Below are 12738 nucleotides of genomic sequence, written 5' to 3'. Positions count from 1 at the left end.
GTGGCTTGGACTTCAACTCCACAGCATTTTCTGGATTTTGGGAGAATAGTGAATGGTAAAACACTCCGGTGATCACTCACCTATACTGCTCTACTGAGCCGCGAGGATGCCAGCTTGGCTCATCTGCCACACACCAAAGTAAAGAAAAAACAGTGGCTGCACTCCTCATCGGCTTTATTGCTGAATAACGGGTAAAAAAAATCACACCGCGGGGACAGCAGAGTGTTAACGTGTTTCGCTCTGCACAAGCTCTTAGTCATAACCTATTGACACACTCCCACGGCCCTCAATATAAGGCAGGCCATGGACGAGTCGAAAACCAAATGTTCTGTCGATCAAAAAATTAAAATGCTGCATGCGATTGTGCCATCATTTTTTCATTTTTTGAAAAACAAAATCCAGCATGTTTTATCAGGCACTTTCGATTGTGGTACTAATATCACGTATCACAGCTGGCACGCTAATAAGGCGAAAAACGAACGACCATGGTTTTTCGATGGTTTTTTACTCGTTTGAGGCCTGCCTAAAACTACTGATTCCCTGCAGTCCACAGCTGCAGCAGGTGAGTCAATTAGGCACACTTGCCATTCCCAAAAGACTACACCATTTCTCCATAGTATCCTGACGGCCCAGAATCTGCAAGCATCAAAGTAAACACAATGTTACAAATATATAAAGTAATATGCAAATACCAAGAAGTATAATTGACTCACCCACTCAAGCTGTGGACTGCGGGGATACCATTTATATTAGGACCCTTTTCACACTGGAGCCACGGCCGCGTTGGCTTCAAAGCGCCGCTTGTTTTAGCAGTCCTTTAGCGCTGTTTAAGCTGCGCTTTTCAGCCGCTAGCGGGATGCTTTTAACCTCAAAGAAGGGTTTAAAAACGCTTATTGTGCAGCGCTTCCAAATTGCTTTTCAGGTGCATGGAAGCGCTGCCCATTCATTTCAATGGGCAGGGCGTTTATACAGCGCTCCCAAACCACCCCAAAGATGCTGCTTGCAGGACTTTTCCTAATGTCCCGCAAGCGCACCGCCCCAGTGTGAAAAGACACACTGAAATGAATGGGAAGCGGTTTTCAGGTGCTATTTAGAGGCTATTTCTAGCGCTAAAATGCCTGAAAACTGCTTCAGTGTGAACTGCCTCGGCTGTGGGAGTGTGTCAATGGGTTACGATGAAGTGCTTGCACAGCCCGAAATGTGTTAACACTCTGCTGTCCCCTGCTGTGTGGCACTTTTATCCGCTACTCAAAAATAAAGCTGATGAGGAGTGCAGCAATCCAGACTGAATTTTCTTTGCATAGAATAGTGAATGGTATTTTCCACTTTTTCACCTTTTGAACTATAGTTCAAAGGTGAGGTCTAGATTTGAGTATCTACCCTTTCAGCAATGCTGTTCGGGCACTTTTGACCATGAATACCAAGTGGTAGTGATTTTTAACTCAAACTATAAAACTGGTAATGGTTTTCTCATTCACATGGGTATGTAGGGTATGGTAAAAACAGGTGGACGTCCCCCCCCCCAACCGCCAAGATAGCATGCAGCCACTCATGCTGCATTCACACCCAAGCATAACAGCTTTTTTTTTTGTTTTATTTGTAGTGGCGTTTTTGTACAGCTTTTTTTAAAGCGTTTTGAGCTTTGGCTCCTTTAAATTATTTTATCATTTGTTGCTATGTTTTTCAACATGTTCATCCACTTTTATTATTTTTCTACTTTTCTCCTAAGGGGTTAAGGGTTAATTTATATAATTATTTAATTTATTATTAATTTCGTTATTTATTTTGTTAAGTTGGGGGGGGGGGGGATTATTTGTATTCATTTTTGTTATTTTTAAAATTCTTGCATATGAGCAGAAAAACACAAAAAAATGCGCTAAAACGCTCAAAAGCACTTAAATCAACCGTTTCCATGCATTTCTATGGAACAAAAATGCTTAAAAAAAGCGCCAATCTGTTGCCTGATTCTAACTACAACGTTTTGGAGCTTCAGGCATTTGGCTGTAGGCAACTTGTAGTGGAGATGTGAATCTTCTTCATAGAGAAAATATATATATATATATATATATATATATATATATATATATATATATATATATATATATATATATAATTTTTTTTTTTTTTTTTCCTCCAGTGTTTTGGAGCTTCAAGCTACAAAACGCTGAGGTATGAATGGGGCCTCAGGGTTGTATACCTGCTGCAAAGTTTTAAATCTTCCTGTTGCATTCAGTAGGCAGTACCACCACCAAGCGCTACCAGTTCAAGTAAATGGGGTTGTGCCGCAACTGTGAGCCAAGCGCTTGGCTTGCCATTGCAGCATGGTATTCCAATATGAAATCCTCATTCATCTGTTAAACAGAAACAAACAAAATGGCACTCAGGAGGTGAATGTATGGCCTCTCGAATGATTGAACATGGGCACACATGCAAGTATTGGAAAGCTGCCATCAGTATATATATTTTTTTTTTTTTCCCCTTTTTTTTTTTTTTTTTTTTTTTTTTGTGTGTGTGATCACACACACACACTTCAAACATTTAACTATTGGTGTAATGGCTACTATGTCAGCTGCAGTGTGTGCAGGTTGTCTGATATTTTCTACACAAGTGAGGAAATTGTGTGGTTTACAGCTGTGCATCTATTCTGTGCTCTCTAGATGCTGCCTTTAAAATTCTGCACCCAAGAACAGTTCCAGGATTCTTCAGGCTCAACAGCACCAATGCCATCCTTGAGTTCCTACTCCAGGTAATTGGGATTTGCATTGCTTGTAGCAGTTATTTCAAGTTTTTTTTCCTGGGTTTGTTCGCAAAACAATAGCAAATGCATTCTTTCCTTTATAGGGAACACCAGAAATAAAGGAACATTATCTTGACTCAAAGAAAGATGTTGACAGACAACTCAAGGCAGCTTGCGAGCAGTTTATTCAGCAGCAGAGTAAGATCTTTGTTGAACCGTTAGAGGATTTTATGGCAAAGGTGAATTTATTATTTTGCTGTAATTGTACATCTGTAAGCTTAAATTGCATTCCAATGACTTTCTTTTCTTTGTATACATTAAAGACCAGTTCACACCAGATGCAGTTCTGTGCACTTTTTTCTGGACTTAAAATGCATGCACAGTGTTTTCCATGTATTTCAATGGCTCTAGTTCACACCAGTGCAGAAACTGACTGCACTGGTGTGAACTAGAGCCATTGGAGTACATGAAAACCACTGTGTATGCATTTTTACAGCCAGTTCACACCACAAAAATGTACTCCGGATACGTTCCAGATCAGTTTTTGCATAAAGTTCACACCACACGCAGTTCCAGTGCAATTTGCTATGTTCCAGTAGAGTTCTGTGCAGAAAAAAATGCAGCATGCTCTACTTTTTTTTTTTTTTTTTTTCTGCACCGGAAACTGACTGCACTGGTGTGAACTAGAGCCATTGAAAACACTGTGCAGAAAAAAGCACACGGAACTGCATCTGGTGTGAACTAGCACGAAGGGCCAGCTCACACCACATGCTGTCCAGAGTGTTTGGTTTTTTTCTGCATCAAAAGTGCACGGAAAGTAGGTTATATGGTTTCCAATGGCATAGTTCACACCAGTGCGGTCAGTTCCAGGGCTTTCCAGTTTCAGAAAAAAAAGTAGAACATGCTGCATTTTTCCTGCACTGAACTGTACTGTAACGCAGTAAAAGGTATCAAAAACGCACTGGAATGCACTGAAACGCACCAGACCCCACTACAGTAAAAAGAGAACACATTAGAACGCATTAAAAATGCACACATGCAGAAACACATCCGGAAAGGATCTGGAGTGCGTTTTTGTTCTGTGAACCAGCCCTAAGTCAGATTGGTTTTTATAGGCCACATGAGGCTCTGGTGTTTAGATGTCGGAGAAGGGTACAATGTGACATATAGCCCCAGCTCCCGCAGCCTGTCAAACTCTGAGAGGCTGACAGCTGCTGTGGCTGGATGGTGCGCCTAGTAGTACTTCAATTTAGACGAATGACCAGAACAGAAGCAGTCTGTGTTGCGGGCATTTATCCATAGACATGTACTGCCCTAAATGTGAGTACAGTTAAATACACTGTCCAGCCACAGCGGCTGTCAGCCTCATTGACATGCTGCTGGCAGCAAGATTGGATGGTATACCTGTGTCCTCTGTCCCCACCTAAATGCTGGAGCCTCATGCATCAGGGCAAAAATTATCAGTAGGCATGGGGTCTTAATGACATATATCACAGTATAAACAAAAATGCTAGCTCTTTGGTAAAGTCCTTTTTCTGTATGCTTAATCCCTTCCCGCCCGGCTTGAAGCCGCATGACGCCTACAGCTTGGTTCTCTAGTTCTGCCTCCCAAGCACACCCTGGGGCACTCATTGGGCACGCTCTGTGACCACTGTGTCTTTTGGATACAGCTGATTGCAGTAAAGGACCAATCACAGTGGCCCTTTACCATGTGATTAGCTGTGTCCAGTCACAGCTGATCACATGTAAAAAGACTTGCCAGTTAACGGCAGTCCTTTCCTCACACGCTGCCTCTGTGTAAGGAAATGAGTGCCAATAACCTGCAAGCCTTGACAGTACATTGTTTACAGTGATAATCGCGGCACTGATCATCAGTGTCCCTCGGTGCAGCCTCATTGGTGAAGAAAAATTACTTCTTTGCAAAATTTTATAAAAAAAGTAAGAAATACTGTTTGTTCTTTTTTTTTTTTTTTTTTTTTTTTTCTTTCCAAAATTTTAAGTCTATCATTTGTTTAGCAAAAGATGAAAAAAAACAGTGGTGATTAAATACCATCAAAAGAAAGCTCTATCTGGAAAAAAAAAAAAAAGAAGAAAAAAAAACGAAAACTGAAAATTGGCAAAAGTGCCCAGTATTTCAGTGGTTAATTAAACCTGGATAGTAATGAAAGACCTTTTTTGGCTTCAGATGCTCCCATCCTGCTAAGCTATAACAGGACAAGTGGAAGCATTTATCCCTTATAACAAGATAAGGCTATTGGGGCCACTCTGTGCAAAACGAACTGCACAGTGGGGTAAGTATGATATGTTTGTTATTTAAAAAAAAAAAAACAAGGGTTTACAACCCCTTTAAAGCGGTTGTATACCCGCACCTTTTTTTTTTTTTTAAACAAAAAAACATTGCAAGGCAATGGCATAATGCGCTAGTATACTAGCTCATTATGAAATTCTCACCTTAGGACGAGGCCTCGACATCTGATTGTGGTCCACGCCGAGGGAGCTGACATGTTTTCTTGGCGTTTCTTCTGGGTATCGCGGCTCCGGCACTGTGAGTGGCCGAAGCCACGATTACGTCACTCCCGCGCATGCGCACAGGAGTCTTTTTGCCGGCAAGGTCCGGCAGCATCTTCCCGGCCTTCACAGCGCATGCACCGCTGACTTTAGTGGCTCCATGCAAAGTAAATATCTCCTAAATCATACAGGTTTAGTAGATATTGATTTTACATACAGGTAAGTCTTATTATAAAAAGACAAAGCAAAAAATACTCTTGCGCACAGGTGTGTTGGCCAAAAAGTCCCAAGGGTTCAAGAAGGACTATGGATTTCGGCCTTGCTGCTCTCAAAGGATGGGATTGTCCTAGTGTTAAAAGAAAAGAAGAAAAAAGAGAGCGCACCAGCCTAGTGCATTATCCTTGACAGATTTATTTGATTAAAAACAAGATAAAAACTACTCACAAAAGTTGAAGAAAAAATCGCATAGTGATCGCACAGAGGCAATTATTCCAGTGGTAGCAGTTTTCCAGGTCCCAGGAAGGAGGCATACGGACTACTGCTGGCTAACGCATTTCGAAGGTTACCCTTCTTCATCAGAGCCTTAGTAGTGTTGGTCTCATGCTGGCTTTTTATACACATGCCAAACTAAACCAGACTGATCGGGTTGGTTCTAGGGCTCCGCCCTTAATTGATGGGCGGTCCTCTAGGGAGGGTGGGTCTTGGCTCGGTTAACATTATTAAAGGGCCATAGTATATTGATTAAATTATTTATTTAATTAATTGGCTTCCATTTTCATTATTATTATTATTGTTGATGAATTTTATCCAACCCATAACAAATAGGCTGAAAGGGTCATGCCAATGGTTATCTATAGACAAGCCAAGGCATCCCAGAGAATCTGCTCATCTCCCCTCTCATCAATAAATCACACAGATGACAGAGAGCAATGGACAATGTTCAGGGGTTTAAAAGTTTAAAATTAGGGATGTACCTTATTGTATGTGGATCAGATGGCATCTCCTCTGCTGCGTTGTCTCTGTAGGGGCTGTGACTGTGTGGGCTAGCATTGCTGACAAGTCCTGGCTATTAGCACATTCCTATGCCCTGTAGGACCGGGTGGAACGCACGCCGCTACGTTGCTTCCGGGTTGCGGTCCACAGGGCGGAAGTGTGGTCATGATGTCATATCCCGTGCGCCCTTTGGCGCACGAGATTGACTCAATATGGTAAACAGAGGCCTCCATTTTGTCATGGGCGCAGATAGAGGCCAAAGTCAGACAGAAAACGTCTGACTTTGGGCTAGAAGGAGATGGGCTAATTGAAATAAGTACATGTATACAATACATGAAAATAATATGTAATAATGATAGGGGAATTTTGAAGGGGACCAGGGGGGAAGAGGATAGACTAAATGGCCCAATGCTTAACAGGATAGTCTAGAAAGAGACTAGGCATATGTGTTTAGAAGCCAGCAGGAGATGCACTAAAATTGATAATAAAAAGTAGTAATATAAAATACATACAATATACATTCTATATAAATATATCTATACATATATAGAAAGAGAAAACCTTATGCACATCCATCGCATATACATATATGTGCATACAGTAATTATTTAAAAAGCGATATTGTTAAAATTAAATCCGTATAAAAGTACAAAGATCTGTGTACTTTGCCAGTATGATATGAAAAGAGAGGGCGGGGGGGGGTTTTGTTGTAACCTCATATATACATCAATATAGTGGTTTTGTATATTATTACAGGTAGCCCAGAGGTTATTTGATAGGCATCGGCGAACGAGATATTACAAAAAATATATATATATATGAAAATAAAACATATGTTATTATATAGAAATAAGAATAAAAACAAAAACAAAAATTATTAAAAAAAAAAAAAACCTGTATTTGGAATATAAGATCTAAAAGAATATGTCTTGGACAATGAAAGTGTAATAATGGTACCTTGAAATCTCTACGAAAAAAGTGATATATAGGGCCAGGTAGTATATGACTGTCATAGGTTTACTCAATTGGATACAAATAGAATAGAATAAATATTAATTAATTAGTAAATATTAAAAATTAAAAATTAATTAAATAATTAAAAGATTAACCCTCCACAGCGGCTTGATGCCAACATTATACTATTTTATGTACTTCTGGGTCCTCGTTTAGGCCTCCTGGAGCAAGACTACCAAGGGTAAAGATCCAGAAGGCTTCTCTTTTGCAAAGCCTCTGGTATCTTCTTCCTGTATCCAGCTCACTTCCAATCGACTCAATCCCAAATACTTTCATGCCTGCGGGGTTCCCTTGATGGGCTTCTACAAAGTGTCGAGGGACTGGGTATTTGTCTCTTAAGTTTATGATACCGCATTTATGCTCACCAATTCTAACTCGCATTGGGCGTTGTGTACGGCCTACGTATAGACGCCCACATGGACATACTATACCGTAGATCACATACTCTGTCCCACAGTTGATAAATTGCTTAATTGGGTGAATTCTCCCGTCTCTCCCTACTACCGTTTTTTTCCTATGCCACATGTACATGCATGTGCCACAGTTCTTGATACCGCATTTGTAGCAACCTTTTTGGTCAAAAATTGTTGCCCAGCTATTAATTGGTTTGCTGGTATATGTTTTTACCCTACTTGGGGCTATCAGGCTCCTAAGATCTCGGGGTTTCCGGAAAACTATATTAGGGTGATCGGGGAGTGTCTTACCCAAAACTGGGTCGTGCTTCAGAATATTCCAGTTCTTTCTGATAATGTCCATTGCTCTCTGTCATCTGTGTGATTTATTGATGAGAGGGGAGATGAGCAGATTCTCTGGGATGCCTTGGCTTGTCTATAGATAACCATTGGCATGACCCTTTCAGCCTATTTGTTATGGGTTGGATAAAATTCATCAACGATAATAATAATAATGAAAATGGAAGCCAATTAATTAAATAAATAATTTAATCAATATACTATGGCCCTTTAATAATGTTAACCGAGCCAAGACCCACCCTCCCTAGAGGACCGCCCATCAATTAAGGGAGGAGCCCTAGAACCAACCCGATCAGTCTGGTTTAGTTTGGCATGTGTATAAAAAGCCAGCATGAGACCAACACTACTAAGGCTCTGATGAAGAAGGGTAACCTTCGAAACGCGTTAGCCAGCAGTAGTCCGTATGCCTCCTTCCTGGGACCTGGAAAACTGCTACCACTGGAATAATTGCCTCTGTGCGATCACTATGCGATTTTTTCTTCAATTTTTGTGAGTAGTTTTTATCTTGTTTTTAATCAAATAAATCTGTCAAGGATAATGCACTAGGCTGGTGCGCTCTCTTTTTTCTTCTTTTCTTTTAAGTCTTATTATAGGCTTACCTGTAGGTAAAAGTTAGAAAATAAGGTATACAACCACTTTAAGGCCTTCAAACATGCCGGTGCTACATTGAAATGTCTCTCCTTCTCTGCCTCTGTAAACAGAGGATGGCCTCCTGCATCGCCACTTCCATTAAACAGCAGGAACAGCTTCTACAGAGATTAATGGACTGGCTACCATGCTAAAAATACCTTTAATTTCTTGGTGGAAAATAGACAGCTGAAACGTGTACGAAAACTTTCAAAAATTGCATTTTACAGAATAACTCCAGCATGACCAGCAGGAGGGCTTCGGGAAAGCTTTTCTGCTTCTCCGACACCCAGACCCTCAATAATCTCTACTGCTTAGTGTTTTTTTGTTTTTTTTTTTAAGATTACAGTCCATAATATTTCTTTTTATAACACTAATTCCTTTCCATTAATTTCAAAAGCATTGCATTCAATGCATTCCTTTCTAATCTGTAAGATTCAAGCTGTGATTTTTTTGGCTGGTTCAGTTTATAAAGTATAGGCGTTTTCTTGTTGAGTGCAGAGTATAATAGTGGCACACTGAAATCTCAGTGCATTTAGCCCATCACTTGTTTAGGGACAAGACATTTATTAGTAGAAAACTATGATTATACTAACAGTACTGCATTGAAACTTGAATGGCAATAATATTTTCTAATATTCATATAAAGCAATGTTTCAATGGCAGGGCTTAGGCTTTACATGCAGGATACCCTTCTGGGAGGATGTGCTTTCTCTGGTGGCAACTAACACAGGCAGCATCATGATTTAAAGTGTGACCAAAGGCAACATTTTGGATAGACAGGGTGGGTATTTGCACAAGTATCGGTACTCGTGCAAAGGCACCGATACCTGAAACTAATACTTGCAGGCTCGGTTCTTTGAGCTGTCAGTGGGTCTCCACTGTTGACAGCTGAAGTGTTAAAGAAGTCCGGTAATTGGAGCTGTAAAAAAAAAAAGCAGCTTGCTCAGCCCCTGAAACACTAAAATAAAACGAAACATTGTTTCTTTTTGAATCTTTCTGTTTCTTCATCTGCAGATCAAAGGGATGAACACATGTTCCTCTGTTTAACCCCTTATAAACCCTTAATTTACTCTAATCAGCCTTAATTAACTCCCTATTCTTCTCCATTTAATTATTTTTCTGCTTTTTTTTTTTTTTTAACGTCTATTTTATAAACGATAAACAATTAACATTTTTTATGTGCGCTTTGTTAGTGAATATTTTTACACATATATATATATATATTAACATATATATACACATTTCACATTGAAAAAATGCAAAATTTAAAAAAAATCTATTTATTTCGTTTGTAAATGCTTTGTACCATTGCTAACAGCTGAAGTGAAAACAAAAGAGTTACAATAGGAATCTGTATCGGAGAGTACTAAAAAAAAAAAAAAAAAAAAAAAAAAAAAGTGTATCAGTACTCGTAAAAAAAATGGTATTGATGCATCCCTAGTAATAACCCCTGTCAGTTTTGCCTGTGTCCCATTGGGGAGATTTCCTTTTGCTTCCTGTCACACAGCCAAAACAGGAAGTGAGAAGAATTCCCTCCAAAGTGAGGGAATCCTGGGGTGTCACCAGAACTACATTGAATGATTGCCCCAACCCAAAATTTAGAAATTTTTTCTTTTACTTTTAGTTTCCATGCTTTAGTTTCCGGTTCACACTTGTGCGATGTCAGACATTGCATGTGATTCGCACCGTACTGCTGTGCAGATCACATGCGATGTCTGTGTATTGCGAATGCAGCTATACAGATGGTATGGCTAAATTCGCATCACCTTTTTGTTTGTCCGCACCAGAATCTGATCGCATGGGTGTGAACACCCATGCAATCCGATTCCTGTCCGAATTCACAGTTCGTACTGCGATATGCGAACTGGTCTGGGGGTGTCATTCACTTTCTATTGCCACCCACAGCGGTTCACGTAGGACAGCATGAACTGCCTGCAAGTTCTATGCGATGCAGGAAACGGCACTGGGATTGCGCTGGTTCCCGCATCGCACTGGTGTGAACCCGCACTCGATGACGTTCAACGGGACAAATTGGGTGAATCTTCCTAAATGAGGCACAGACAACAATGAAACCTGACGAGTTCTAATCTCTCTCCACTAAAACAAAAAAGTTTTGCCTTTAGTGAATGTTTAACTACTTACACTCTACATGTCTGTTAATATTGGTGATATTGCCATTCTAGGAAGGTTGTTTGTAGTAAGTAGTACATTATGACCAAAGGTTTGGGGACACCTGACCATCAGATATGAGACAGTTGGATGTTCCATTCCACAACCATGGGCATTCAATTTACATAGTAGGTGAGGATGAAAAAAGACACAAGTCTATCAAGTCCAACCTATGTGTGTGATTATATGTCAGTATTACATTGTATATCCCAGTATGTTGTGGTCGTTCAGGTGCTTATCTAATAGTTTTTTGAAACTATCGAGGCTCCCCGCTGAGACCACAGCCTGTGGAAGGGAATTCCACATCCTTGCCGCTCTTATAGTAAAGAACCCTCTGCGTAGTTTAAGGTTAAACCTCTTTTCTTCTAATTTTAATGAGTGGCCATGTGTCTTGTTAAACTCCCTTCCGCGAAAAAGTTTTATCCCTATTGTGGGGTCACCAGTACGGTATTTGTAAATTGAAATCATATCCCCTCTCAAGCGTCTCTTCTCCAGAGAGAACAAGTTCAGTGCTCGCAACCTTTCCTCACTAACTAACTAACTAACATCCGCTAGACCTTTTATTAGCTTTGTTGCCCTTCTTTGTGCTTGGTCCATTTCCAGTACATCCTTCCTGAGGACTGGTGGCCAGAACTGGACAGCATACTCTAGGTGCGGCCGGACCAGAGTCTTGTAGAGCAGGAGAACTATCGTTTTATCTCTGAAGTTGATACCTTTTTTAATGCATGCCAATATTCTGTTTGCTTTGTTGGAATGCAATGCTAAGCTGCTGCTATTGCTGGGCCTATCATCTACTAGGACCCCCAGGTCCTTTTCAATCCTAGATTCCCGCAGAGGTTCTCCCCCCAGTGTATAGATTGCATTCCTATTTTTGCCACCCAAATGCATTATTTTACATTTTTCTACATTAACCACTTCCCGCCCGCCCTATAGCGGATTGACGTCCGGGAAGTGCTTCTGTTATCCTGATTGGACGTCATATGACGTCCTGCAAGACATTTAGGAGCTGGCGAGCCTTAGATGAATGTGTGGTTCTCCCCCTCCTCCCTCAGGTTAGGGGGGATATAGCATACTCCCGCTATTATTTTCTCCTTAACTTAGTATAACTAAGCCTGGGTTCACACTGCCTGCGACTCCTGCACTACTTTGGAATGACTTGCATACAACTTTAACAGAATTCAATATAAGTCAGACCAAAAGTAGTGCAGGAACCTTTTTATAAGTCAGAGTGACTTAAGTCGCACCGATTTTGAGCGGTTTCATTGCACAGGATGGGGTCGGACTTCTGATGTGACAAGTGCTTTAGAGTCGGAGCGATTATCCCATCAGTTTGAACTGAGCCTCAAGGCAAAACTTTTTTTAGGTTTGGATAGAAGAGAGATGGATTAGGACACCAGGAAGTGAAGGAAAATTACCCCAATGGGTCAAAGATGGCCAAAACAAACTTTACATGGGTTATAACACTCCCTTACGCTATCCAAAATAATTAAAACAATTTGCCTATAGTTCTACTTTAATATAGAGTTGCATTCCCACTCCCATTTGCAACTAAACAGCCTTTCCACGAGATGCTGGTGTGTTTCTGTGGGAATGTGTGCCCATTCAGCTATAAGGCCTGGTTCACACCTATGCATTTTTTAGTGCGTTTTCAGTTTTGCAGAAACACAACAGTCCAGTCCATTTAACATGGTTTCCTATGGATGTAGTTCGTATCTATGCATTTTATGGAAAGGGTCAGGGACTTTTTTTTTTCTGTTTTTTTGTTCCATAGACATCAATGGATTAAAAGCGTGTATTGAAAAACGCAAAATGCACCTGCAATATGCAAACTGCATAGGTGTGAATCAGGCCTAAGAGCATTTGTGATGTCATGTACTGATGTTAAGTAAGAAAACCTGACTTGTAATTGTCATTCCCATTCATCCCAAAAGTGTC

At 40.5% G+C, this 12738-nt stretch overlaps 1 protein-coding gene across 2 annotated transcripts in view; it reads left to right on the top strand.

Moving 5' to 3' along the window:
• COG3 (component of oligomeric golgi complex 3) overlaps positions 1 to 12738 on the top strand; it is a 140192-nt gene that overhangs the window by 103745 nt on the left and 23709 nt on the right. For both annotated transcript variants that reach the window (XM_073614161.1, XM_073614160.1), the window contains exons 18-19: positions 2658 to 2746; positions 2842 to 2976. In XM_073614161.1, the coding sequence (XP_073470262.1) occupies positions 2658 to 2746; positions 2842 to 2976 (224 nt within the window). The remainder of the gene's footprint in view (positions 1 to 2657; positions 2747 to 2841; positions 2977 to 12738) is intronic.

Source organism: Aquarana catesbeiana, linkage group LG02 (genome assembly GCF_042186555.1).
Source record: "Aquarana catesbeiana isolate 2022-GZ linkage group LG02, ASM4218655v1, whole genome shotgun sequence".
NCBI lineage: Eukaryota > Metazoa > Chordata > Amphibia > Anura > Ranidae > Aquarana > Aquarana catesbeiana.
Note: the sequence above shows the minus strand (reverse complement) of the source record. Positions and strands in the feature narration are given on the sequence as shown.